Source organism: Crocuta crocuta, unplaced genomic scaffold (assembly GCF_008692635.1).
Source record: "Crocuta crocuta isolate KB4526 unplaced genomic scaffold, BGI_CrCroc_1.0 scaffold152, whole genome shotgun sequence".
Lineage (NCBI taxonomy): Eukaryota > Metazoa > Chordata > Mammalia > Carnivora > Hyaenidae > Crocuta > Crocuta crocuta.
In genome coordinates this window covers 4,007,194-4,032,648 of record NW_027528798.1, presented here as the reverse complement: position 1 = coordinate 4,032,648, position 25,455 = coordinate 4,007,194, and the positions used below count along the sequence as shown (strand labels likewise).

The window sequence follows — 25,455 nt, the reverse complement described above, 5'->3', positions numbered from 1 at the left end:
GAGTCACAAAAGATGGGGGTCTTGATGGGGGTGGGAAAGGAGGGAAATTAATGGTTGGCACAGCTCCTAAATTCCCAGCTCTATCTAGCATCTAGTCTGGGGATGGAGATGTGCCTAAGTCCTGGATGAGGGTGTCATCTGCCTAATTGAGGCAGTTTTCTGGGCCCTAAAGAATTCTTTTTTGAGATATAATTTAAATACACCATAAAACTCATCCCTATGTCCTTAAGAATTTCCCCTCCCAGGAGGTTCTTCCCCTTCTTAGCTCCCCTGCCACCCTCCCCCACCAGCTCAGCCATCCCGCAAGGAGAGGAAAACTGAGAGGAGCAAGTTTCCCCAGAATAGCATTTCTTCAGTGTTGGGATCAATAAACCCGTTTGCTTAAAAGGAACCAGATGATTTCATCCTTGTAATTACAAGTTTGACGTTTGCAAATCTTGCCCAGGCTCCAAATGAGCCTCTTTGTCATGGGAGGTGGAGGGGTTTGTCTGGGTGCCTGAGGATGGGGACCGAGCCTCGTGTACTGGGAAGAGGGCCAGGCTGGGGTCAGGAGGCCTAGCTGACCAGTCTTCGAGGGCAGTTTGGGACTGCTCCCTTTCTCCTCCCCTGCTCTCCAAGTTTCTGGCGGGTGATGGGAAACAGACGAGACTAGGGGACTAGAGAATGGCAGTGGTGAGCTCTAACCGCACCGCCCCTCCCCCGTGCCCCTCCCCCAAGTCTCTGATTTGCCTATGGCAGAAAGGCAAGCGCTGTCAGCCCAGCATTCATGACTCCTTTCCTTTCCAATCCCATCTCCCATCATTTCTCCCTGTGGTATGCAGCAATCCAGCCATACTGACCTGGTTACATTTCCCACATGCCTCAGTGCCTTTGCTCTAACTGTATGTACCCTCTATCTAGCATGACTTCCTCCCCTTTCTCTGCTGCAATAACTCATACTTTTTCGTTAAATATAAATTCAGGGGCCTTTGACTAGCCTCCATAGACCATTCCACAGTGTCCCTCACTCTATCATCTGGGCCATACGATGCATCAGGAAGATGGCCAGTACACCAGTATCCTAAGAGGATTTGGCTCCCCACTAATTGGTGTTCATTTTACTATTGTGCAGCCTTCATATGAGTGTCTTTTGCTCCACCCTTACATTTTAAAAAATTATTTAAAATTTGTGCATATTTTTTGTAGAAAACTGAGGAAATATAGGAATATAGGAAAAGAAAGTAGTCTTACCACCTCAAAACAATAATTTAATTATAATTAAATATACAGTGGGGTGCCGAGTGGCTCAGTCAGTTAAGTATCCAACTTTGGCTCAGGTCATGATCTTGTGGTTCACCAGTTCGAGCCCTGCATTGAGCTCTGTGCTGACAGCTGAGAGCCTGGAGCCTGCTTCAGATTCTGTGTCTCCCTCTCTCTCTGCCCCTCCCCTGCTCCTGCTCTCTCTCTCAAAAAAATTTTTTTTAATTTTTAAAAAGTAATTAAATATACATTTAAGTATATTTTCTTTGGCCTTTCTCCAGCTACGTTTCTTAACATAACTATACTGTTGTTGTGGTGGTGGTGGTTTTAGTTTATTTATTTATTTTGAGAGCGAGAGAGAGACTGTGAGCATGGGAGGGGCAAAGAGAAAGGGAAAGAGAGAGTCAGTGTGGAGCCCAACTCGGGGCTTGATCTCATGACAAGATCAGAACCTGAACCGTTATCAAGAGTCAGACACTTAACCAACCAACTGAGCCACCCAGGCACCCTGCACATAGTTATGATGTTCTATGGTACAGTTTTGAATGCTCTTTATTGCCTAACCTATGGAATAACTATTTTCCCATGTAAGTATATAAAACTAATGGCATCCTGGCTGATCTCTTATTGTTGGGCATTTATTCAGGTTGTTTCCCATTATCCACGGTTATAAAATAGGCTTCTGTGAACATCATAGTACTTAAGGATTTTTCTTAATGTTTTCGATAGCGTTTTTAGGGTCAACTTCCAGAAGCAGAACCACTATGTCAAAGGTATGGGCATTTTAAGGTTCCTGATATATGTTGTTAGCCAGATTTCTCTTTGGCACCGCCTCTTCCTTCTTCTTAAGTCTTAAAAATCCTTCCTCCCCCCATTTCTCTTCTCAGTGTCTCAGACACAGGAAATGCCAACCAAGAATAAACCAAGACCTGCAGATAGAGATCAATGGATCAATAAAGGAGGTTGAATAATTCAACATTCACTTCTGGCTCATTATCGACTCTTGAATCCAAATGCATCCTCTTACCTTCTCTCCTTTTTGTCTCCATGTTGATGATGCCTCGATACCATGTGCTGTTCTTGGGTTCTTTCCCAAATTTCCCAAGCTCTAAACCATCCTGACAGTCAGGGTTTCCCATCATGCTGTAATATTGTCTTGCAAGTAGGCAGACAGAATTACTAGCCCCCAGCCTCTCCACCAGCCTGTCTTCCCTCTAGGAACACAAAAGGAGCAATTAATAAAGCAGACAATAATTCTCTTCTTCTAGATGACACTTCTGAGTGAATGGGCAAGGAGTTCAGCTTCAGACTGTTCTAGCCCTGGTTAACTTCCTGTGTTTAGCTTGCTTCTTTCCCCATTCTCAGCTAGGCAAATTCATACTCTTTCATTAAACATGCGCTCAGAGGCCTCTGAAAACTGCTGGGAGAATGACTGCTCCACACGATGCCTGACCTGGAGACCAGACCCAGCCTCCTCACAGTTGGTAGCTTCCCTAGCCTACCTGATCCTAGGGAAGCTTGCTCCTTCTGCCCCAGGGGAGCTCCCAGGATGCCTTGCAGCTTCAGTAGCGTTGGTGATTGAGATGGACATAGAGATGAGCTTCTTCAGAGAAGGACTTGTTACCCAGCAGCTGGGATTGATCTCAGCCCTTTCCAGGATTCCCTGAAGTATAAAAAGCTACCTGCAAGTCTTCCTTTCTGGGCAGCTTACATCCCATGACTGGCGATGGGAGGAGTGCCTGGGTGGCTCAGTCAGTTAAACGTCTGACTTGACTTCAGCTCAGGTCATGATCCCTGGGTCATGGGATTAAGTCCCGGGTGGGCATCTGTGCTGACAATGTGGAGCCTACTTGGGGTTCTCTCTTTCTCTTCTACTCCTTCCCACCTCAAAATAAAGAAACTTTAACAAACAAACAAACAGCAACAACAGAACAATGACTGGTGATGGCAGTATAAAGGCCCAACAGAGCAATGCTGGCGGGCCACATGAGCTCCAAGGCTCCCTGTGGAGTCACTAGAAGCTGTTGTTGGGCTGCAGTGTAGCTTGACTTCTCCCTCTACTCAATTCTGTTTTTTTCTCCTCCCATCAACACATTTTGTTTTTTATAATTATTTAATTAATCAATTAATTATTTTTGAGAGGGGAGGGGCAGAAGGAGAGGAAAGAGATAATCTTTTTTTAAATGTTAATTTATTTTGAGAGAGAGAGAGACAGAGGATCTGAAGTAGGCTCCAAGCTGCCAGCACAGAGCGCAATGTGGGGCTTGAATTCATGAACCATGAGATCATTACCTAAGCCAAAGTTGGATGCTTAACTGACTGAGTCTCCCAGGTGCTCCATTAAGTTTTATTTTAAAAAGCCTTTTAAAAGTTGTTTCGGAAGAGACATGAGCCATTTTGGGACAACAATGGCTATCTGGTATGACTTGAGATCTCTCATTTATAAAATATGAAAAGTATATAACATTTGCTTTAGTAAAAGTAATTTTCCACTCACTGGACTCTCCCAAGTGCCTTCAAGGTAAGGAGAGAAGGAATTAATGTCTTATTTTGCAGCTCAGAAAATTGGGACTCAGAACAAGTGACTATCTCATTTAAGAGTGAATGGCTAGATAGATCCAGAGAGAAAAATCCCAAAAGAGCAAAGTTGTCCTGAAGTTGAAGAAATTCAATCCATTTATTCTTTGTTAGAGCAACCTGATGTTGGAGGGTTTTAGTGACTTGTCAAAGATCCCAGAGCTAGGTGGTTCCTTGGTTGTTGTTTTTTTTTTAATTAGAGAGAGAGAGGGAGAGAGAAAGAGAGAGAGAGAGAGTCTTAAGTAGGCTCCATGCTAAGCACAGAGTTTGACTCGGGTCTGATCCCATAACTCTGGGATCATGACCTAAGCTGAAATCGAGAGTCAGGTGCTTAACCAACTGAGCCACCAGGCGCTCCACTCAGTTTTTTAACCTATAAATTGAGGGCAAAGACATCTACGTGTATCTGTCAGGACTGTTTTGGTTTCAAGTAATAGATGCCCAATTAAAATTGGCTCACACACAAAAAGGGAAAGTATTAGCTCATTTAACTGAAAACTCTGGGTGTATATGTGATTCTAGGCATGGTTGGATCCAGGTATTCAAGCACTGACCCCAGAAATCTCTCTCTCTCTCTCTCTCTCTCTCTCTGTCTCTTGGTTCTGTTTTTCTGTTTTAGCTTCATTCACATGCTGACTTACCCCCCTAGGGGTGAGAACTGCTCTTTCCTGATATTCCAACAAAAATCTTGGTTTGGCTTTAATAGGCCATGTTTAGGTTACCTGTTCATTCCTGAACTTTGGACACTGAATTGCTGTCAAGAGGGTAATATAGCAGGAAAAGGAATGGATGTATTGGACAGGCAAAAACACCAGATGGTACTTTGGTTAGTGTCTGGCACAAAGTTACAAGCTCTCAAAGAATGGTGGCTCTGACTATCTTAAATGTCCCATCCGGCTCTGAAATTCTAGGATTTTTACAACTCTGTAGTTTGATACAAATCCAACTATAAGTGTTGGCAGTCAAGGGATGCCCTGGATAACAATTTGAGTTCATACAAGGTCCACTCAAAATACCATAAAATGAGCTGAGAAGGGGCTGGAAAAGGAAGCTGGCAGAGCAAGGCTGGGGCATGCGTGCTCTTCTATAGCAGAGGTAACTGCCTGTGGCTTGCTTTCCTTTGTAGTGAGTCAGGGAAGGTGGCAATGACAGAATCAGTGTGGGGCCCTGGAAGGGATTCCCTGAGGCGCTGAGGGCTGCGAACTCAAAGGATTCTGTTTCTTTTAACATCAAATGACTTAGCAAGACCACCTCTGGTAGCCAAACACAGCCTTGGATGGGCTGGGGGGAGTCCACTGGGCTCCAAAGACTGCCCCATGTGAATGCTTTGGTTAGGTGGTGACCAAGCAATCGCCCAATTAGAACTTTCTCTGAGGCATGTGTGGTGTAACCGGGTGTAGGCTCTCATTCACACTGTAAACCAGGTAAGTGGTGCCCCCTGGAGGTGCATGCTGCAATAGCTCTTTTGTCAGCCAGACCTGGGAAATGTGGGATGGAGGTCTGTACCACCCAGTGCAATGGGCTCCTGGCTGTTTTCCCTGTTTCTCACATTAGATTTCCATTACCAAGAGTTGTTTGGGTGTGTTTGCATCCTCAATTTTTGAAAAAAGTATTCTTTTCCAGGATGTGCTGAGTATTGTAGATGAATTGGTCACCTAGAAGCCAGGCAGACAGGATTTCTCCTGGCAGGGAGGATCAGATAGGCCAAATGAATATCTGAGGTCACAAGCAGAGGGGACAGTTGTAATAAAACTCAAGACTCCTGCCCACCGGTGGCCCTTCCTTGCACTGAACTCCAGAATTCCATGTTTCAGAAGTAACAAATTGATGATAGTGCTCCTGAGAAGCCCAGCAACAAAACCAGAGTTTTAGTGTCTTGGATTTGGAGTCTCTGGAAGGCCCTGGAAGATATCAGTCTGTCCTCCAGGCCAGAAGAGCTGCTTCTTAGTTAAGAGACATGAATCAGTCACAGACGCCTCTCCCAGCTTTTGGTGAATTTTTCTGCCACTGGTGCTAATTTTCTGAAAAGCTTTTCTTCCACATTCAGGCCCACCTCAAAAGTGTTCTTGCTCCCTAACAGTAGGAAATTCATATATTGCTCCCTAACGGTAGGAAATTCATGATGATCCCCCCGTGGCTCCTTGTTGAGGTCACCATCTTGCTCTTCACCAATGTCTGTGGCTCAAAGAGCTGGGAGTGGATGAATCCTGGCCCATAGCTGGAAGGGACTGGGGTTGGAGTAGTGTCCTACTGGGATTGTTCCCAGATGCACAGATGAGGAGAAGAGGCCCAGAAAGGCAAGTGCCTTGCCTGAGGACACACACAGAAAAATAGGCCCAGACAAGAATGTCCAGCTTCCCAATTCAGCCTAAAAGAGGCATGCTGAGCTCTGTTCTGTGAGACCATTTGATCTTGAGTTCTTTCAGGGTTTAAATGGGTCTTCCTCCCCTTCCATTTTTCCCCACAGATCAATAGGCCCAAACCCAACTCCTTGTGGGCATGGAGTTATTGTGACTTTAGACAGTCAGTGGTAGGAGGCTAGAGTCCTGTCTGGATTAGGTTTCCATGGAGGGAAGGGAGAGAGAAGGGGCTTCCCCAGCAACACTAGGCCCTGCATGTGTCCCCATCCTGGACAGGACTCCCCTTTGGGACTTTTTCTGGATCCAGTAGGTAGGGGCTGAGGTCTCCCAGGCCCTGAGGGGGGGTGATGAATTCCCAGGGTGGGTTGGGTGGGAGTGCTCTCAGTCAGAGTGCCCTAGGGGCCGTCTGGTAGGTGGGGAAGGGGAAGGGTCAGAGCTGGACTCCTGCTTTTGTCCAAAGCTTCTTGCAACAACAAGACATGTAGGAGTCTCTCAACTTCTACCTCCTCTTCCCTCATCTGTCACCAAGTCCTGTCCATCTGCCTTAAGAACTTGCTTGCTCTCTTCCATGAAGGACACATCATCTAGTTTTGCATTGCCCTGACCTGGTATCCCCACTTCTATCTCTCTTCTCTTAGTTCTTCTGTATTCTGTAATCTCAAAGATCCTTCTGGAGGATAAGTGTAACCTCCCATAAGACATGTCCCTCCCATGGCTTCCCCAGTGCCTCAAGGTAGATTCCGTGCTCTCTCCCAGGCTTATGAGCCTAGTGTTCCAGCTCTGGGAGCTGCTTCCCCTCTTAGCCTTCCTGCGTGGGCCACACTGACACAGAGCTGCTAGGATGGAACAGGGTAATTCCTATCTCCAGGCCTTTGCTGCTGCTGTGCCTTCTGGCTGACATAGCTTCCCCTCCTTCTTGGCCTCCATAACCTCCACTCCTTCCTGCTGGTCTTTTCAGATGCTCCCCCAGAAGACTTCTCTGACTCACCACCTCACCCAAGTTAGGTCAGCATATCTACTGTGCTCTCGCCTTTCCAGCTGACCCTTTGTATCATCACCCCAAGGTCTCTGGCCAGGCAACTGGGATGAGAAACAAATCCCTGCTTACTGCATCTTCTGAAGACGCAGGTCTTCTCTCTTCCAGCCTGAACAGCCTCAGCACTGCCTTGGCTTTCTGTCCATTTGCCTGTCTGGGTATGGGTCCACCTGCTTCTGTTTCTTACCCTCTACCCCTTGCCTTTCTTGGCAGATTGTTCCACTGTCTCTTTCATCTGCTTCTGTTCCTTTCCTCGTGCTTTAATATACTTTTTTTTTTTATTTCTAGGAGAGAGAGAGAGAGAGAGACAGCATGAGCAGGGGAGGGTCAGAGAGAGAGGGAGTCACAGACTGAAACAGGCTCCAGGCTCTGAGCTGGCAGTCAGCACAGAGCCCGACGCGGGGCTCGAACCCACGAACCGCGAGATCATGACCTAAGCGAAAGTCAGACGCTTAACCGACTAAGCCACCCAGGCGCCCCTCCTTGTGCTTTAATATACTTCTATCTCAGTTCGTGAAGGGCTCAAGGTGGTGTCTCTGTCGCTGCATCCCTTCCTCACTCAATCCCCATACCCCAGTTTCTTGCAGGCACTCTCTCTCCACACAGTTAATGAATTTGGGATATGGAAGGAGAGTTCGGAAGGAGAGTTTTGACAACCTTAGAAGAGTGACATCTTCTTCTTCCCAGGAAATCTGGCCCTTCAGGGCACACAGAAGGTCTCCAGCCCCTTCCTACTAAGGCCAGACATGGGAGAAGTGGGAGCAGAGGACACAGTAAAGGCCACTCTGAAATCCATGCCACTGCATCCAGCACTGGTCAGGGGCCTCAGCACCTCTAACCCAGCCCCTTGTGGCACTAATGGGGAAAACAGAAGAACTGTGTGGCAGACCTCTTTGGTCAACCCTATTTGTGAAACTTCTTCCTGAACCCTTCCCCAACTGCTTCTTCTCTTCTAGAAACTTCAGCCTCATGTAGTGTGTCTTGGGCATAGGCTTACCTTGTCCTTCAGGACAGGGCTCCAGCGTGTTCAGCTTGGGCTGGAAAGGGGTCATTGGAGGAGAAGCCTTGAACTGGTGGCATCTGACCTCACTGCTTTTCTTCCAGTCCTTCTTTCCTTCACCTGATGCCTCTCCGAACCTCAGAGCTTCTACTAGCTTGAGATTCTGGCTAGGCCTCTGGAGCGTCTCTCCTGGCAGCCTGTGGGCTTCTGGAAGGCAAGATTGATCCCTCCTGGGTCTCTCAGAGCCCACAGGTGGTCAGTCAGGCTGTGCACGGTGGGGACCCAGGAGAGGAAGCCCATGATTCATTCATTGGTGATGAGCCTGTGGCCTCGCCCTGCCCACCCAAACTCCTGCCCACTTCCCTGCCGCGGGGGCACCAGCCAGCAGAGGCTTCCATGGCTACTAGCAGGAAAATGCTCTGGGGGCAACCAGCCTACGCGGGGCCTTGGAGAGAGCGAAGCCAGGGGGACCATGAGACCGCAAGGGGCTTGGACTGAGACCGCCCCTACCCAGAGAGCTTATGTCGCCTGCCTGAGACTGGGATCGCTTGGCCTCGTCGCGCCTCCTGCCGCGCGCCCGCCAGGCGACTGCGGGCGACTGCTGGCTGGCGCCTGGGCACGGGCGGCCAGGGGCGCAGGAGCCCTCACTGGGGGGGAGGCCCGGTTCCCCTCTCCCCCACCCCCAGCGGCTGCGAGTTTCAGCTCCCGGCGCCCTCGCGTCCGCCAGGGCCCTGGCCCCGCGCCAGGCGACTGGATCCTTCACTGCCGCTGGCGGGAGGCCGGACGGCGCGTCCCCAGGGACTCCCAGGGCCGCTGGCGCTGTCTGACGGGCGAGGACGGCGGCGGCGGTGCTGCGGAGGCTGCGGTCAGCTCGGGCACCACGGGCGCGCCGCGTCTCCCGCACTAATTGGCCCTGAGCCTCCTTGGTAGTAATTGCTGCTTCGCGGGGTGGGGGCAGGCGGGGTGTTGGAGGGAAAGAAGGGGCGCCCCTTCCAGAGCTGGGAGGCAGGCTCAGCCGGAGCTGAGCTGTGGAGCAGGCAGGAGACGCGTGCCCTCGCCGTTCCTGCTCTACAGCTGGCTTTGAACCGGTGCGCCTTCGTCCTCTGGGCGGCCCTGGCACGCAGCGATAAACCCAGGGAAAAGTCACTTAAGGGTCCTGGGGCCTTCACCAAGATCCAGTCAGTTCTGTGAACTGCTCCCTGAGGAGTGGAGCACCGTGGAGACTGGCAGGGACTTTAGGAACGACTTTGGGTGGCCGGCGGAGTCTTCGGTGCAGCCAGGACGCCAAGGTGGAGACAGAGCAGTAGGTAGCCCTGCCCACCTCCCTCCTCCCGCAGGAAGACCACAGGGTGGGTGTGAGACAGGGGCTGTGGGAGGCAGGGGGCCAATCCACTATCCAGGCAGCCCACTGGAATCCCTCCAGGATCGAATTCTGAGAGAAGGTCCTAGGGTTTCCCTGGGAGTCGTTTATGATCCTGGCATCTGCTGTGGTCTGGTGGGGCCCTGACTGAGAGAGAGGCTGAGGAAAGAACTGAGGGACCCTCAGAAGCAGGCCTGGACTGACCTGCAGTCAGACCTTTGGACCTCCAGCTCAGGGTATCCTGTAGGCACTGGAAGGAATCAAGCCCAGCTGGTCCCTGCTGAGTTCTACACAGGTTGCCCAGGATCACTTTCCAAGGGGGCTGAGCTCCCAGCCCTCACTCAGGGTCCCACTGAACTGCTATTTGGTTGACTATGCCCTGGTTAGAGGGGGGCAGGGATGTTCTTCTGGTTATGGCTCCTGGAGAGTGGAGCTGTCACACGCCTCCTCTGGGGCCATCCTCTCTCAGGGATTGTTCCAGGTCTGGATGGAGGTGGCAGGGTGAGTCAGACAGGCCTGTATCAAATTCCCACTCTTCCACAACTAGGTCATGACCTTGAGTAAGGCCTTTTATGTCTTGTGTCTCAGTTTCCTCATCTATAAAATAGGGGTAATAGAATCCACAACAGGGTAGTTGTGAAGATAAATCTTTGCTCGAAAGGGGCTTTGTCTCCTTCTTCTAACCATCCCTTTGTGTTTTGGGCTTAGATGCTGGAGGACTGGGTGCCCCTCACCCCACAGGTCTCTGCAGCTTCTTGTTGTCTCAGAGCCTCAGGTACCCTTAGGAACAGAGTCTAATCAACATTGTAGTTTGGGACATAAAACCTATGGGATGCCAGCTACACTATTGTTCATAGCAGTTATTTACAATAGCCAAAAGGTAGAACCAACCGAAATGTCCATCAACAGATAAGTGGATAAACAAAATATGTTATATACATACAATGAATGGAATATTATTCAGTCTTAAAAAGGCATGGAATTCTGATACATGCTACAACATGAATGAATTCTGAAGACATTGTGCTAAGGGAAATAAGCCAGACACAAAAGGACAAATACTGTATGACTCCACTTCTCTAAGGTACCTGGGAGAGTCAAATTCATAGGGTATGAAGTAGAATAGTGGGTACCAGGGTTTAGAGATGAGAGGAAATAGGGAGTTATTTAGTGGATGCAGGGTTTTGGTTTGGGATGATTAAAACGTTCTGGAGATGGATGATAGTGACGGTTACATAACAACATGAATGTACTTAATGCCATTGAACTGGGTGTTTAAATATGGCTGACGTGGTAAATATTATGTTACGTATATTTTACCACCAAAAAACCAACAGCAAACTGAATCGAACCAAAAAAACCTGTGAGACAGGCTGGAGTATGCCCAGGTCGAGTTGCAGGAAAGGCCAGAGTGAGGAGTCTGGATGTAGCACAGCAGGCTGGGCCCAACAAGGAACAGGCAGCAATGCACCCTTCTTCTGATGGCTCAAATCAAGATGTCATTTGCTTCACTCAAGCATTTTACAGATGGAGAAACCAGGTCAAGTCAATCTGCTTTTATTTAGGACAATCTCTGTGTCCAGGCACTGGAGGGGTTGCAGGGGAGGTGAGTATGGAAGGAGGAGAATATCCTAAGCTATCAAACCTTCACTCCACATAACAAATAACCTGACCAAGGCCTCAGGCCAGTGTAATGTGAACAGGCTGAGCAGGATGAATGGTCAACGACAAGCTGGGTACAACGATAGGGACAGTGGCAGTCTGGGTGGATTTCCCCAAAGAAATCCAAAGAAGGGGCTTTAAGTAGACCTTTGAAGGGTGGGAGGATTTGGAGAAGGAAGAGTTGGGCTTGTCCTGAGGCTGAGTGGCTGGGCACAGTGTAGCAGTAATAGAATCTGGCCTAACTTGCTAGAATCAGTGACACAGGAGGTATCATGGATGTCAGGCTGAAGAGGGTAGTGCAGGGCCCCAAACTGGCTAAGTAAGGCTCTAGCTCTGGCCTGAGGGAGCCTCTGCAGGTCCTACATTGGGGAAGGCAGGACACCTGTTCCAGATGTGTCCATGGCCAGTCTCCCCAAAGCTTAGGTGGTGGGGCAATACCTTACACTTCCTCCTGCACAGCCACTCTCAGAAATGCCTCTGCTTTTCAGGTCCTTAATGCTGGTACAGTCTCATCCAAAAGGCCATCTTCTCTTCCTTGAGCTTCACGCCCACCCTTGTGATGAAATCCATGTGTAGGTACTACTCCTCCTTGTTACAGCATGGCCAGTGAGGCAGCTTCCCACCATTGGAGTTTTTGCCCAGAAGGAAGAAGGAGAGAGGCTTGTTCATGCTTGTCTTCATCCTGCCTCCTTCTCTTACCCTTCCCTTATTCATTTTCCCTTTGTAAGTTGGAGTCCAAGAATTCCTTACAGGGATGATAGTTAGATCTTTGAGAATAGAAGAGTGTGTGATGGCAAAAGGGAACAGGCAGAGGGAAAAGTATGTGCAAAGCGTTGGAGGTATGAAAGACCAGGGCTTTTGGAGGAAGCACACGTATAAGATTACAGAAAAACATGGGCTGTGTCAAGAAGATGGATGTGGAAAGAAGATGATGACCCAGTAAAGAATTAGAAAATTTTCATGTCAAGGGGCTAAGGGGTGGGCACTTTAGTCTAGAGGCAGAGGGAAGCCATGAAGAGTTTTAAGCAGTTTAGTGACTTGGTCAGATAGTATTTCAGAAAGACCCTTTGAGTATCATAAGGGGGATCGATAGAAAGGCTAGAGAATGTGGAGATGGTAAACTAGTCAGAAGGCTAGTCAAGGCTCAGTCCACACGTCACCTCTGCCAGGAAGCAGCTTCTGCACATCCAGGCTCTGTCAGACACCTCCTCTGTGCTCTCATAGTACCTTCTGCTCCCCCAGCACAGCAACTTATTCTTTTCATTATAATGTTAATGAGCTGCTGGAGGATGGGGGTCATAGCTGCAAGATTCTTGAATTCCAGCTCCCAATATAGGGGCTGGGCAAAAAACAGAACCTGATGAATGACTTGGGTTGAATGCTCGAGTGAATGAAGAGTGTAGTCATGGGGAAAGAGAGGGACACATCCTAGTGACATTTAGGACCTGGTGACTGGGAAAAGGTAAGGGAGAAGGTGCAGTCTGTTTGGGCTGATCATGCATTTCCTATGGGACATGTAGGGACAGATATGTGAAGCAGGTGACCAGTGGGCCTAGCACTGGGCAGGAAGACTGCCCAGGTGTGTTGGGGAACCAGACTCACCCTGTATGGGCAAAGTTGGCCCAGTATTTCATCATCTGGTGGCTCAGTGCTTTCTCCTCAGCTGTGGAATGAACTGGGGTCAGAATAGGATGTGACATTTGGAACAGAGCATGGGGTGATAACATCCCACCCTGCTCCTTCCAGTATTTCTTTCATACTGGGAGTCTTTCATTTCCGGGAACATTCTAGATTGGGTACTGCCTAGAACCTTAGGGTCAGACAATGGAGAGGTGAGTCCGGATACAAAGATGAGGAGACTAGACACCCAGTGAGGGTGTCAGGTGGGGGTTTAGCACCTTTGGAGAAGGGATTCCCGAAGATGAAGTGGATCTCATCCCCGTGGTCTGCCCCATCAGTGTGGGGCTTGATGATGACACTGGTGGGAGTGTGGTGCTCAAACTCATACAGGTAGACACAGGGAAGTCAGCATCTAGGAGTAGGGAAACTGAGGAGGGCTGCAGGAAAAGTCCTGGGCTGGGCTCCTCATCCACCCCACACATCCCACCCACCTGCATCAAGCAGGGAAAAATGCTTGGGCTCCAGAATCTCAGAAGAATTGAGTCCCATCTGCACTACTCATCAGTCACATGACCTGGGGCAAGTCACTCACTCAATCTCCCCGAGCTGCAGTTCCTCATCTGCAGATGGGAATGCTAAAACTTAATTTATGGGATTGTAGCAAGGATCACAGAAACCTGCCTGTTCCTTCTCTGAACGTTTCCTCTCTTGGGCATTTAAGGTTCTTTGGTGTCTGTGCTCTCCAGTCCCATCTTTGAACTCTCACCCACATGTTCTCCAAGCCCCATTCAGCCTGGAGAGGATCTTCAATGTGACCCTCAGCCTGTCCTCTCAGCCAAGAAGCCTTCCTTGACCACCCTGAGCTATTTCCTCTGGGCCTGACCCTGCCCGGCCCTCCTTCTCCCTTTCTCTCTCAGTTGACAGCACACTATCTTTTCTATGGCATCTGGAATACTATACCAGCCCACCTGCAAGCAGGTGGATGAGCAGTTGGTAAGCAGCACCAGTAGACAGTGTGGCCACTCTTGGGGATCCCACATATTGCTGTGATGGCAGGCAGCCTGTAGCGTGGGGTACACAAAGGTTGCATCCCCAGAGAGGTCCATCACATGGTTTCTTAATATTTTCCAGTCATGGTCGTCAATGTCCCCTAGGTACTCCTCCACCATCAGTGGTAACTGCTTTTTGGTGATATTCTGGGTGGGGAATTCGTACCTACTCTGAGGCCTGGGGAGCCAGCTGAGCCAGAGATGGGCAGACCAGTAACTTAGACTCAGCACCCTCAGGAGGTTTTGGTCTGGAAGATGGGGGAAGAGAGGGGAGCTTCTGGGAAGGTCTCTTTTGCTGATTCTTACCCCTGTGTTTAGACTTCATGAGAACGGCCTGCCATGACCCTGAGGCCAGTGTGGGGGGTGGGGGAGTGAGGACCTGCCAACCAGCAGCCATCTGATCCCATACGAAACTCCAAGCCCCACCAAAAGAAGAGTTAGCCTTGTCCTACCAAACTGAGCACCCCTAACAGCATGGCCCCTCACCAACCGGGTGCTGGTTTTCCAGAGCAGCTTGGTGATGATTCTTTTTCTCATTATCAACTGGCTTAGGGATAGCTTCATGATCTGCTCACAAGATAAGGACCCAGGTATGAGTCAGGCCCGAACATCAGGAGGGATTCCAGCCACAGCTACACCAGGCTCCAAGGCTCTCACCCATTTAAATGGTGAGTTCTCAGAGCACACAGCCCAGGACTATTTCCTGCCCTCCTGCTCCTGTCCACCACTACAACGCAGGTCAGAGCTGCAGTGGGGACTGGAGGCATCTATCCTGACCCAGGAGCAAGTGGGGACCCTAGGATTTGCAGCTGCCTGGAGGCTAAACAATGGCTACAATAATCCATCCGAACTATGATCTGAAGATTTGGGGTCCCCAAACCTCCAAGAGGCCATACTTCTCCTCTTCCTTCTATAATTTCCGGCCAGCTCTTACTGCTCAGGGACTGCAAGATGTACCCAAGCACTTGGACATCCCCAGAAGAGCCAATGAGATCTGATCTCATGCACGGCACTCCCCAAGAGGAATCCTCTGCTACTCCCACTAGGGCCGGCACCCCTCCTATTCACTTACAAAAGGTAAGAGCCAACTGAACTCCAGGTTGTTGACACCCAGAAGATAGGGCACAGGTGCAACTTGCCCCTGGCTCAGGAGCACCACTGGGTCATCTGGGAACACCACACTCGGTTCATGAACCACACAATCTACAAGGCAAGGGGTATTTCCAACGAGTCCTCCCCCATATCCTCCCGGGATCCCTGCAGACTAGGGTGCCCACCTTAGCATGTCCCCATCCAGAGACTTCTTTATCCATAGGCCCCTTGGCAAAAGCTGGGGTTCAGTGATCCCTTGGAGGGCAGGTGTGAGAGAGGACTAGGCTACTCAGATTTGGGATGCTCACCCCCAGGTATCTACATTCCATACTCCCTCACCTCTTGAAAATCTTTGCTAAATGTCACCTTCTGAATGAAGCTTTCTTTGTCCCTCCTATTTAAAATTCCATGCCTTCCAACCTACTTACCCTGCTCCATTTTCCACTATTCATTTTCCTTCTAAAGAGGTGAATGAGTTATTTATTTACAGTGATTACTGCCTCTCTTCACTGGAACATCAGTCCTGAGTATCTTGAGTGCCTGGCATACAGGAGGAGGTGTTCAATAAATACTCAAATTACAGAATAGGGCCTGCTCACCTCCTGAGGGTTTTTCTCGGAGTTCAGGTGAAGAATCCCTGTAGGGGAGAGGAAGAGACTAGAATTAAAGAAAATCTCCCCACTGTGCTCCTGAGACAGGGTCCCTGGGGCAGCTGGATATCAGGTCAGGTGGGTGGCTTGCAGGTGGCCAGCTGAAGGAGCTAGAAGGAAGTTTTACCTACCATCTTCTTGGATACATCCTCAGCCTCTGATCATGCCCTCAGGCAGTCTCCCAGAATCTGTGTGCTATTGTAGGTACAGCCTGCCAGGCGGGCAACTATCTGTGGAGGAGAGGTGTTCAGGCCCATTCTGCCCCTCCTTGCTGAGCCCTGAGGGAGAGGAGACACCCACCTTGGCTACCTTCAGTGGGTCAGCAGTGATGAAGGCTCTGAGTGCTGCGGTGCCACTCTGGGAAATGGCCCAATGGAAGAGACCACAGGCTAGGGGTGACATCATCTGCAGGGGTGGGGAGAGTGGTACCCATGAGAGTCACAAGTAGAAGTCACTTGGGCAGTTTTGGGTGCCTGTCTGGCCAGAGCTGGGCAGTGTGAAAGGGCCCAAAGAGTGCAGGCAGCTGGGAGGGAGTCAAGAGTCCTGTGTTGGAGTCCTAGACCTAGAGCCGGTGCCTTCATGCCTGTGGGTCCCCATATCCTGGTCCCGGAAATGGGCCCCAGAAGTTCCAGAGGGGATCTGAGGTTGTGGGAAGGGTTCTGCTGGTGTAGGAAAAGAGCCTCTCTATGCTTCTGGACTAGAAATTGGGGTGGGGGGGCTCTATGGTTCCCATGGCCCCTTTAACCTGTATTAACAGTTCTTAACTTTCCTTGCTGCCCAAGTTGGGAGAGCAACTTTAACTGGGACCCCTCAACTTGTCTCTTGGGCACTTCAGACTTCATGTGCCCTAACCTTGTTCCAGCTCGTTCCCATCTGAGTGGCGTCCTTCACCCTACACCATCCATCCAGCCCCAGGGGCCTTTCCTATCACCTCTGCTCACCCCACCACCCGGCTGCTCCAGTCCTGTCCACCTGGCCTCCTACCTCCCTCTGCAGCTACTTTCTACTTTCTAGTGTTTCTACTTCTGCTTCAGAGGCAGGCAGGCCTCATCCTCTCCTCTAAGATACCCTCTCCTCTCCACTCCCAGATGGCCTTCAGTTCTCTCCTCCTGCTTCTTTCTAACTCAGTTCCAGCACACCGAGCCATCTCTCTAAATGCACATCTGGCTGTGTCACTTCTCTGCTTCAAATCTTTCCCTGCTCTTTGGTGTATTTTGAATAAAGCTGCTTAACTTTTCTGGACCTCAATTTATCCATCTGCAGAATGGAGAAAACTTCTCTTTTGGTAGAACTGTAGAAAAGGACACTTCTATTTCTGGATTGTTGAGGGAATTGAATGAATATACACACAGTGCTTGGAAGAGTGTTCAACACACAGAAAGTGCTTGAGCATTTGAGTATTATTACTGTGGTGGGTAAAGCCCTGTATGATGTAGTTCCAGCTCACCTCCCAAACATGTGTCCTGCAGAGAGTACCTGACCTTACACCTATACTCCAGGCACACTCCAGGTCAGTGGTCAACCCAGGCTCCAACCCAGGTCCCTGACTCCCAAGGATGGTACCTTGCTCATAGGGCAGATGGTGCGTTCTGTTCAGAGGATAGGGCTCTGGGGGTAGGTAGGGAGGCAGGGGGTGCTGGGTGATCTTTCTGGCCCACCACAGATTAGCTGAGTATCCCTACTCTCAGCATTGCCCTCTCTGTTGGCTTGGTTTTCTCATCAGTGCTATTCCTGGATGGAGTGGAGCCTTTGCAGGGGTAAAGACAAGTCTATGCACCGGTATGTTCCTGTACACGCAAATCTGCACCGATGTCTGAGCAGAGGAGAATGTACTCATTGGGAACACGGGGACCTGCATCTGTGCTGGGTCTGACCCGGCGCTGCACTCACCAGTCCTGAGATACACATGGCCCCCGAAGACTGGCCAAACAGGGTTACGCAGCCTGGGTCTCCGCCAAAGACTGCGATGTTCTCTTGTACCCCTCGCAGAGCCGCCACCTGGTCCAGCAGTTCCCAGTTCCCGCGGGCCTGGCTGTCGCCAGTGCTGAGCGCTCGGGGCTTAGAATCAGGGTCCGGAGCCCCCGACTGTTTGGTTGCTCAGGGCTCCTGCCTGGTTCTTCCTGGTCCCACCTCACCCCGCCTGGTCCCTCAGGCACCCGGTCTTGCGACCACATCTCTTTCCCTAGTGTTAGATTTCCCTCCCTGGCGGCTCTTGGGGGTGTCCGCCCTCTCCAGCCGAAATTAGGCCCCGCCCTGCATGCGCCACTTGTAGCCACGCCCCCAAGCCCCTTCCCCTATCCTTCTACCCAGTCGCCATATCTTAGGCGCTGAGCCCAATTCCCTAGGAAGCCGGACTCCTGGTTCCCCGCCCACCTCAGGAAACCCAGGATGCCGAGCCTGTGCTGCAGAAGCTCGAGCACCGTTTTCTCACGGGCGGCCAACTCTGAGCCATCGTACGTGGAAGCGGAGCCCACGAGGAAGGCACCTCCTGGGAACCAGACTGTCACCTGGACGTGGGAAGCCGAGGCCTGAGCTGGGCAGTGGGGTGCCTGAGTGGAATGGCGCGTGGATGAGGATGAATACTCACCGGCAGCGGAGCGTCCCCACGCGCGCGCACTGGCGCGTACACGTTGAGGTACAGACAGTTCTCGCTGAAGCGCAGCCGTTTGTATTGTTTCCGCGTGTTGAAGTACATGGAGGTGATCCGTCCCCAGGACTCCTGAAGGCACCTGTGGTCACGATGTGAGTTTGGCCCCAACGTGGTGGCCAAAGACGGGAGAATGGTTGCAAACCCAGGTTCCGCATTTGAGGGAATAGAACCAAAAGCAAAATTTAGGATGCGCGCGCACGTGTCTGTGTATCAGTGTATCTCAAGTGGTGCCCTCTGCTGGGCACTTCCCCTCAGTGCTTCTCAAAGCTCTATCCACGCTGATTACAGTGCTGGGTTAGACTTGTTTGGATTGATTTGGTTGTTTTTCTCCTCAAGCAATCATGCACTCCTCAGGGGCTGGGATGGATGTGGATTTGTCCGAGTCCTGGCACCCAGCCCAGTGCCTTGTACCATGTGGACATTTGGTGTATTTGCGAAGCTTGGGCTGTTGGGCCACCTCACCTTTTCTCCCTGCTGGCCCAGCATGGAGGGTGGCTATTTCCAATAGTTGGGGTTGGGCCCATCTGACTGGCTGCAGGAAAGCCTGTCTAATCTACTCCTTTCTCCACTTGTTCCCTTGCTGCTCTGGCCCCAAGCTACTCATTATCCAACCTGGTTACTAGTCTTCTTTTCTCCTTAACTACCACCCCACAGTCTGTTCTAAACCATCACAAATTCTTCTACCTGTCACGCTGTGTTCAAAACAGCTTATGTCTGACAGCTGAGGTTCCAACAACTGACACCCGGACTTCTATGCAATGGGCACCCCAATCTCTAAACCTCTGATCCTTGGGGCTCTAACAATGGTCATCCCATGTTCTGTCACCTGATCCATGGGATTCCAAATAACAATCACAGAAGGTTCAGAATGTCGTGGTTTCTCTCAATGGTGGTCAGTATTCTAACACTAACACCGCAGTGATCTACTAACAGCCATCCATGTACTAAACAGTGGATACCCTGTTCTCAACAGACACCCTGGGTAGTGGTTATAGTTTTTAAATATCAACTGACACCCAGGCTCTCATAATAGACATTTTTCTAAACCCAGTGCTTTATCCAACTGATCGTTAATGATTGCCACAGAATATTTGATCAGTGGGTTACTCAATGATCTGAGTAAATAATAAATACACTTGTTCTGGGTAAATTGCCAAGCCCAGTGCTTCAAAGGGCAGTCATTATCTCAACACGCTCACATGACTCAGGATTTGAGCCCTGCTAGAGGTTGCATTAAGATTCTGGGAATTTGGGGTGCCTGGGTGACTCATTCGGTTGGGTTCAGATCATGATCTCAGGGTTGTGGAATTGAGCCCTGCATTGGACCAGAGTCCAGTGCTGGATGTGGAGCCTGCTTAAGATTCTCTTTCTCCCTCTGTCCCTCCCTTGCTCATGTACTCATACATGCTCTCTCTCTCTCTCTCTCTGAAAAAGAAAAGTTCTGGGACATTAAAACCGGAACTGAGCCTGTGATTCCCTATCTTAGAGCTCCTTCTGCAGGGAAGAACTGGTGGTGCCATGTGACTTGTTCTGGGGCTCAGGCCCCAAGTGAGAGGGAAGGACTTGGGGTTCACTGGGTATGGTGTGTGTGTGTGTGTGTGTGTGTGTGTGTGTGTGTGTGTGTGAGAGGGGGAGAGAGAGAGAGAGGGAGAGAGAGAGAGAGGGAGAGAGAGAGGGAGAGAGAGAGAGAGAAATTGAGGACTGCTCCTCACACACTTTTGGAAAACTTAGATTTCCAGAAGATCCTGGGGGCACATCAGTGAGCCCCTCCTCCTTGTCTGGAGCTTTCCCATAAGAGAGCCAAGAACAGCATTATCAGTGCTGTAAACATCATCTGGGCCAATTACTTCATTATATAGGTTTGGAAACTGAGGCCCAGGATGGACCCCTGGCCTGCCTATGCTCACACAGTATACTCTTTTTAGTGAGTTGTTCAAACCCTGGCCCAGAGGCAGGCATAGGTCTACCGCCCTCCTTAGAGTCTGCCCACCTCCCAGCCAACAGTCCTTCAGCTCTTACGCAGGAACATAGTTGGTGGTATTTCTGATTCCTTCCCAGGGCTCTGGGGGCTCTGGGGCAGCAAACCTGTGGGCACCCACAGGAGGTCTGGAGAAGAGGACTCCTAGGAAGACATTAATAGGTGTCTTCCCCATGTGCATCTGTTTTCCTTGGAGGGCCCCGTATTTGGTAACCACTAGAGGTTCCTTGGTGTGCTGAGCACCTAGGAAGAGAGGAGAAGGGTCACTCTGGCCACTGAAAGGACTCTGGCCCATCTGTCATGGCACCTGTTGCAACTTGAAGCTTTTTACAATTGCATATTTGTCCACCTTCTCTGTGTTTCGCTCAGTATTTTTCTCTCATTATTTAAGGTTTCAACATTGTTGGTAGGTGCATAAAGGTTCATGTCTATTATATGAATTACTTTTCTGTCACTTAAATAAACTTGTCATTTCTTTTAATTTTTGCTTGTCTGATATTGGTATTCCAATATCTCTATCTTGTTGCTGACATTTACCTGGCATACTTCTGGGAAGAAATCACACATATTATTGACATTCTCATTCTCATATATATTCACATTAATACTCACATGTACATACAAATTTATACATATATAGGTGTATATGAACCCAGATTATTTACAAGACATGTGGAAATAAAGAGTTAAGTGCACACCCATATGCATGTAAGTACAGTTATATAAAGGTTACAATGTATCCATATGTAGCATATATTCATATATTACACACAGGCACACAGATAATTAGACGTATACCTATACCTTAACTAACTCTTGGACTATATACAAACTAGACCAAATTGAAGTTAACGTCTGCCTATGGACACTTCTTCCTCTTGTAAGCTCTCATCTTGCCTGTGTCTTATTGCCAAGCATTGCTCAGGCCTCCCATCTATTGCCCTTTCCTGAAGCACCCTTCCTCTTTCTCTCTTATCAAAACTGAATCGTTCTGTACGCTGGCCCCCTGGAGCTCACTCTGTAAATGACAGAAAGCAAATCTGGTCTAAGTGTTAGTGAGGAAATCATTGCTAAATACAGATTCCTAGGCCTGCCCTCTGAATGAGAATCTCAGGTTGCGTCGGGAAAGTAGATTTACAAATATCTCCGTGAGATTTTGATGCATCTGGTTTTTGGCATAGCATTTGGAATTGGTATGAGAGAGCACACCCTCACACCTCTAGCTGCAGGTGGCCCAAAGTACCACTCTGCCCATGTTCCCAAGACCCTGCGGGTCTGCCAAAAGCAGTATCTGTGCACAAAGGAGTGGCTACAGTGGTGGCCTGTAAGCATGTAGGCAGGCCAGTGCAGGCAAAGGGCCATCTCAAACCCCTCTATGTGTGCAGTTCTTTGCGGTTTACAAAGCCTTTACGTGGTCCTCTCACGTGAGTTCCTCAATGGCCCTGGGGAGAGTGTAGGGGAGGGCTAAGGCCCCAGACAGGGGCAGTGACCAGTTTGATGTCTCATAGAACAGAGCAAGGAGGTGGAGGTCTGTCACATTACCTGGATTTGCCCTGAAGCCTGGGTCCACTCATGATCGACTAGCCCACAACTATAATTTACTAATCCTTTATTACAGCCCAGCACTGTGCCAAACCCTTTACATGGACTATCTCATCTCATCCTCCTAAAAAATGTAGAGAGTAAATGTTATTATTATTCCACAATACAAATATGGAAATGGAAGCTCAAAGAGGTTATAGAACTTGCACAAGGTCACATAGAGTGAGGTTCTTCTCAGAGTTCTACTCTAAGCAGTGATGTTCTGTTGTTCTCACCCCAGTCTCTGGGGACACCTAACCATGGGGCAGAGTGCTTTACATCCCTGAACACGAGCTGCCATGGAGTGGTCCCCAACCCAGCCCTGCTATCCAGAGACCATATGTGAGCACTTATGAAAACATTCCACCTTCTTTTTTTTTTTTTTTAATGTTTATTTTTGAGAGGGAGAGAGACAGAGTGTGAGTGGGGAGGGATAGAGAGAGAGGGAAACACAGAATCCAAAGCAGCCTCCAGGATCCCAGCTGTCAGCACAGAGCCTGACGCAGGCTTGAACCCATGAACTGTGAGATCATGACCTGAACCAAAGTCAGAGGCCCAACCAACTGAGCCACCCAAGGGTCCCATTCCACCTTCTTAGTAGGCATAAAATGCTAATTAAAACCAGGAGATACAACTTTCACCTAATTAAAAATGATGGCACCCAATTCTGGCAAAGATGCAGTGAAAAGGACATTCACGTATACTGTTAGTGGAGGATAAATTGATACAATGCCTTGGGGAAATAATTTGGCACAATGTATAAGAGCCATGTTCACATGCTTGACTCAGTAATTTTTTTTTAAGTTTTTATTTAATTATATAGTTTGAGAGAGAGAGATCGTGTGCATGAGAAAAAGCAGGGGACAGGCAGAGAGAGGGAGAAACAGACTCCTAAGCAGGCTCCATGCTGTCAGCTCAGAGCCAGATGTGGGGCTCCAACTCATGAACAGCCAAATCTTGATCTAAGCTGAAATCAAGAATCAGATACTTGCTTAACCCACTGAGCCACTCAGGTACCCTCTACCCCAACCTTTTAAAAAGCTTTTTAAAATTTATTTTGACTCAGTTATTTCACTTTCAGGTCCCTCCCTTCAGAAAAGAGTCAAAAAGGCATTAAAACAAAGACCTTTATGTACCATAGTTAAATATAGCGTAATGAGTATGAGAAGCATCATTTATGTCATAGGACCAGGCAAAAAAAAAAATTAGCTAAAGTTACAAGCTGCTTATGATAAGATTCTAAGTGAAAAAGAAAAAAAGCAGAGTATAAAGTTGTATACATGCTAATATTGTAGCTATGAACAAATATGAATGAAATAAAAAGACTAAAAATGTGCCAAAATGCTAAAAGTGACTTAGCAAAGGCTGTCTCAAATAAAAAAATTTAAATGCACTTATATAAGGCACCTGGGTGGCTCAGTCAGTTAGGCGTCCGACTTTGGCTCAGGTCATGTTTTGTGGTTCCCAAGTTCGAGCCCTACATTGGGCTCTCTGCTGACAGCTCAGAGCCTGTAGAGCCTGCTTCGGATTCTGTGTGTGTCTCTCTCTTTGCCCCTTCCTGATTGCACTCTCTCTCTCTCTTTTAAAATAATAAAACATTAAAAAATTTTAAATGCACTTATATAGGCAAAACTAATTTTTTAAAAAAATTTATTTTTAAAATAAACTAATTTATGATAGAGGTCAGAATAGTGGTTATTTTTGAGTGTATTGATTGGGAAGGGACATGTGGGGTGCTGATCTCAATCTGGTTGGTGGTAACATACACATACACACTAATGTATATACTAATATAGTACTAATTTTTTGCAATATGAATTTTATAAGGAATACAAGTATAAATTAACAAATTATAAATATACAAGATTATGTAAATTATAAAACATTTTATTTTAATATATAAACATAAACATCTAGACTCTTAGCTGATGGGAGGATCAGTGCCCTGAAACAACTCCCCCGTCTGCCCAGACCTTGTCGAAATGCCCTTGCCCTGCTGTACCAGGAGAGGCTGAGCTGAGGGCCTGCCCCTGTGTCTCTCACGTCCCTCTTGCCTGACACCCTCAGGATGGGGTGGGGGCCTACCCAGGACTGTCTGCACCATCAGGCAGAGGGTGAGGCTCAGGTATAGAATCCAGCTCATGTTCCGGGCAGCCAGCTCCTGCCACAGGCTGGGGTGACGTCCACACTGTGGGTATTGGTTGGCGGCTGTGTCTGCAGTGTCCGGTGAGCACTGGGAAATCCTGCTTTTGTCTTCCCTTAACCCCATCAGCAGGTGTTGGGGCAAAAGAAATTGTGACCAGCCCTTTGACCAACCCACAACCTCGATTGTCTGCCTTGGAGTGACAGGGCATGATAGATAGTCTTGGCTCTTCAAAAAACTGACCAGTCTGCAACGTCTGTCCGGCGTGCTCATCTGTGCAATGGGCTTATAGCTGCAGTGTGAGTCAAGCTCTGAGCGCACAGTAGGTGCTAAGACTGCAGCACAGCACCTGGTCACTTTGCCCCTCAGTCCCCAGGTGTCTTTAGTGTGGATTTAAGGGCCTCAGGCCTCCCTGCCCCCCTCTGCTTTGCCCTGCATTACAGGCAATGCTCCACCCTTCCTCACACAGCCTGGTTCTCTCAGCGAGGACCATCGTGAAGTGGCAGGCTCTGTGTCAGGAATCAAAAGCCCCAGGGAGAACCATTCCTGCATGGTTGCTGCCCTCACAGGCTCAAGGTCCTTTTGGGGCAGTGAGGTCTGGAAGCACTTGGGCCCAGATTGGGGAAGGGGGACGGGAGGAAGGTGGAGTCCCATCTTAATTCAAAGTTGAGACTGTTCCCTTCCCAATCTCCCATCAAAGCCTGGTGTCCTTTGAGAACAAGGGACTGATGGGATTCTGGGATGCCTCTGCTTAGCAGGGTGGAATGAGCAGAGAGGGAAAGGTAGGGGAAAGGTGCTATTCTTCCTTGATCCATGGCCTCCTGCTCTGGAGGCCTGGCAGATGGTTAAGGCTTATTCCTTCCCTCATGGCCAGTTTTGTGGGTTCTTCAGAGATGTCCCTTCCTTGGGATACCTCTCCCCCAGTTCCTATCCTGTGATCCTTCCTCAGTCTCGAGGAGTGTGGCATTTTCTGCCCAGCATTTCTTCCCAGGCTCTATGCCCCTCTAAGAAAGAGGCCTGAGACAGACCAGAGGTGACCTCCAGTCCTTCAGGGTCTATACGGGCAACCCTTTGACACCCCTTGCCCCGCTCTGGGAGGGACACAGCCCTTCCCATTGCAGCCCCTCTGCCCTGCCCACTGTGGTCACAAGCTGGTGGAGTCAGGCTCCAGTTGGCTGAGCTTCCCCATGGTGGGCAGCACCTTTCACCCTCCTCCATGGTCTCCCGAAAAGGAGTCCCACAGATTGAGGGGAAGGAAGCGGGATGAGGATTCACAGGGAGGTAACAGCTCTTTCTAGAGAAAAAATCTCTCTGTTAACACCTCCACTGCCAAATTTTTTTTTCAATTATTTATTTTTATTTTGAGAGAGAGAGAAAGAGAGAATCCCAAGCAGTCTCCAATGCTCAGCATGGAGCCTGGTATGGGGTTCGATCCCATGACCCTGGGATCATGACCTG

At 49.2% G+C, this 25,455-nt stretch overlaps 1 protein-coding gene and 1 long non-coding RNA gene across 2 annotated transcripts; both read right to left on the bottom strand.

Annotated features, from left to right (window-relative positions):
* Positions 1 to 1,936: 1,936 nt before the first annotated feature.
* On the bottom strand, positions 1,937 to 7,462 carry LOC144224494 (uncharacterized). The gene is made up of 3 exons (XR_013333065.1): positions 7,400 to 7,462; positions 2,267 to 2,453; positions 1,937 to 2,168 (listed from the first exon to the last, which is right to left on the bottom strand). It is a non-coding gene; the product is annotated as an uncharacterized LOC144224494 (long non-coding RNA).
* Positions 7,463 to 11,699: 4,237 nt separating this feature from the next.
* Positions 11,700 to 23,997, bottom strand: CES4A (carboxylesterase 4A). The gene is given in 13 exon segments (XM_077755466.1): positions 11,700 to 11,868; positions 12,837 to 12,909; positions 13,133 to 13,266; positions 13,893 to 14,050; positions 14,390 to 14,470; positions 14,976 to 15,106; positions 15,773 to 15,871; positions 15,942 to 16,050; positions 17,536 to 17,689; positions 18,019 to 18,152; positions 18,233 to 18,374; positions 20,315 to 20,516; positions 23,940 to 23,997. Coding segments are annotated over 13 exon segments (1,644 nt in total).
* Positions 23,998 to 25,455: the final 1,458 nt, after the last annotated feature.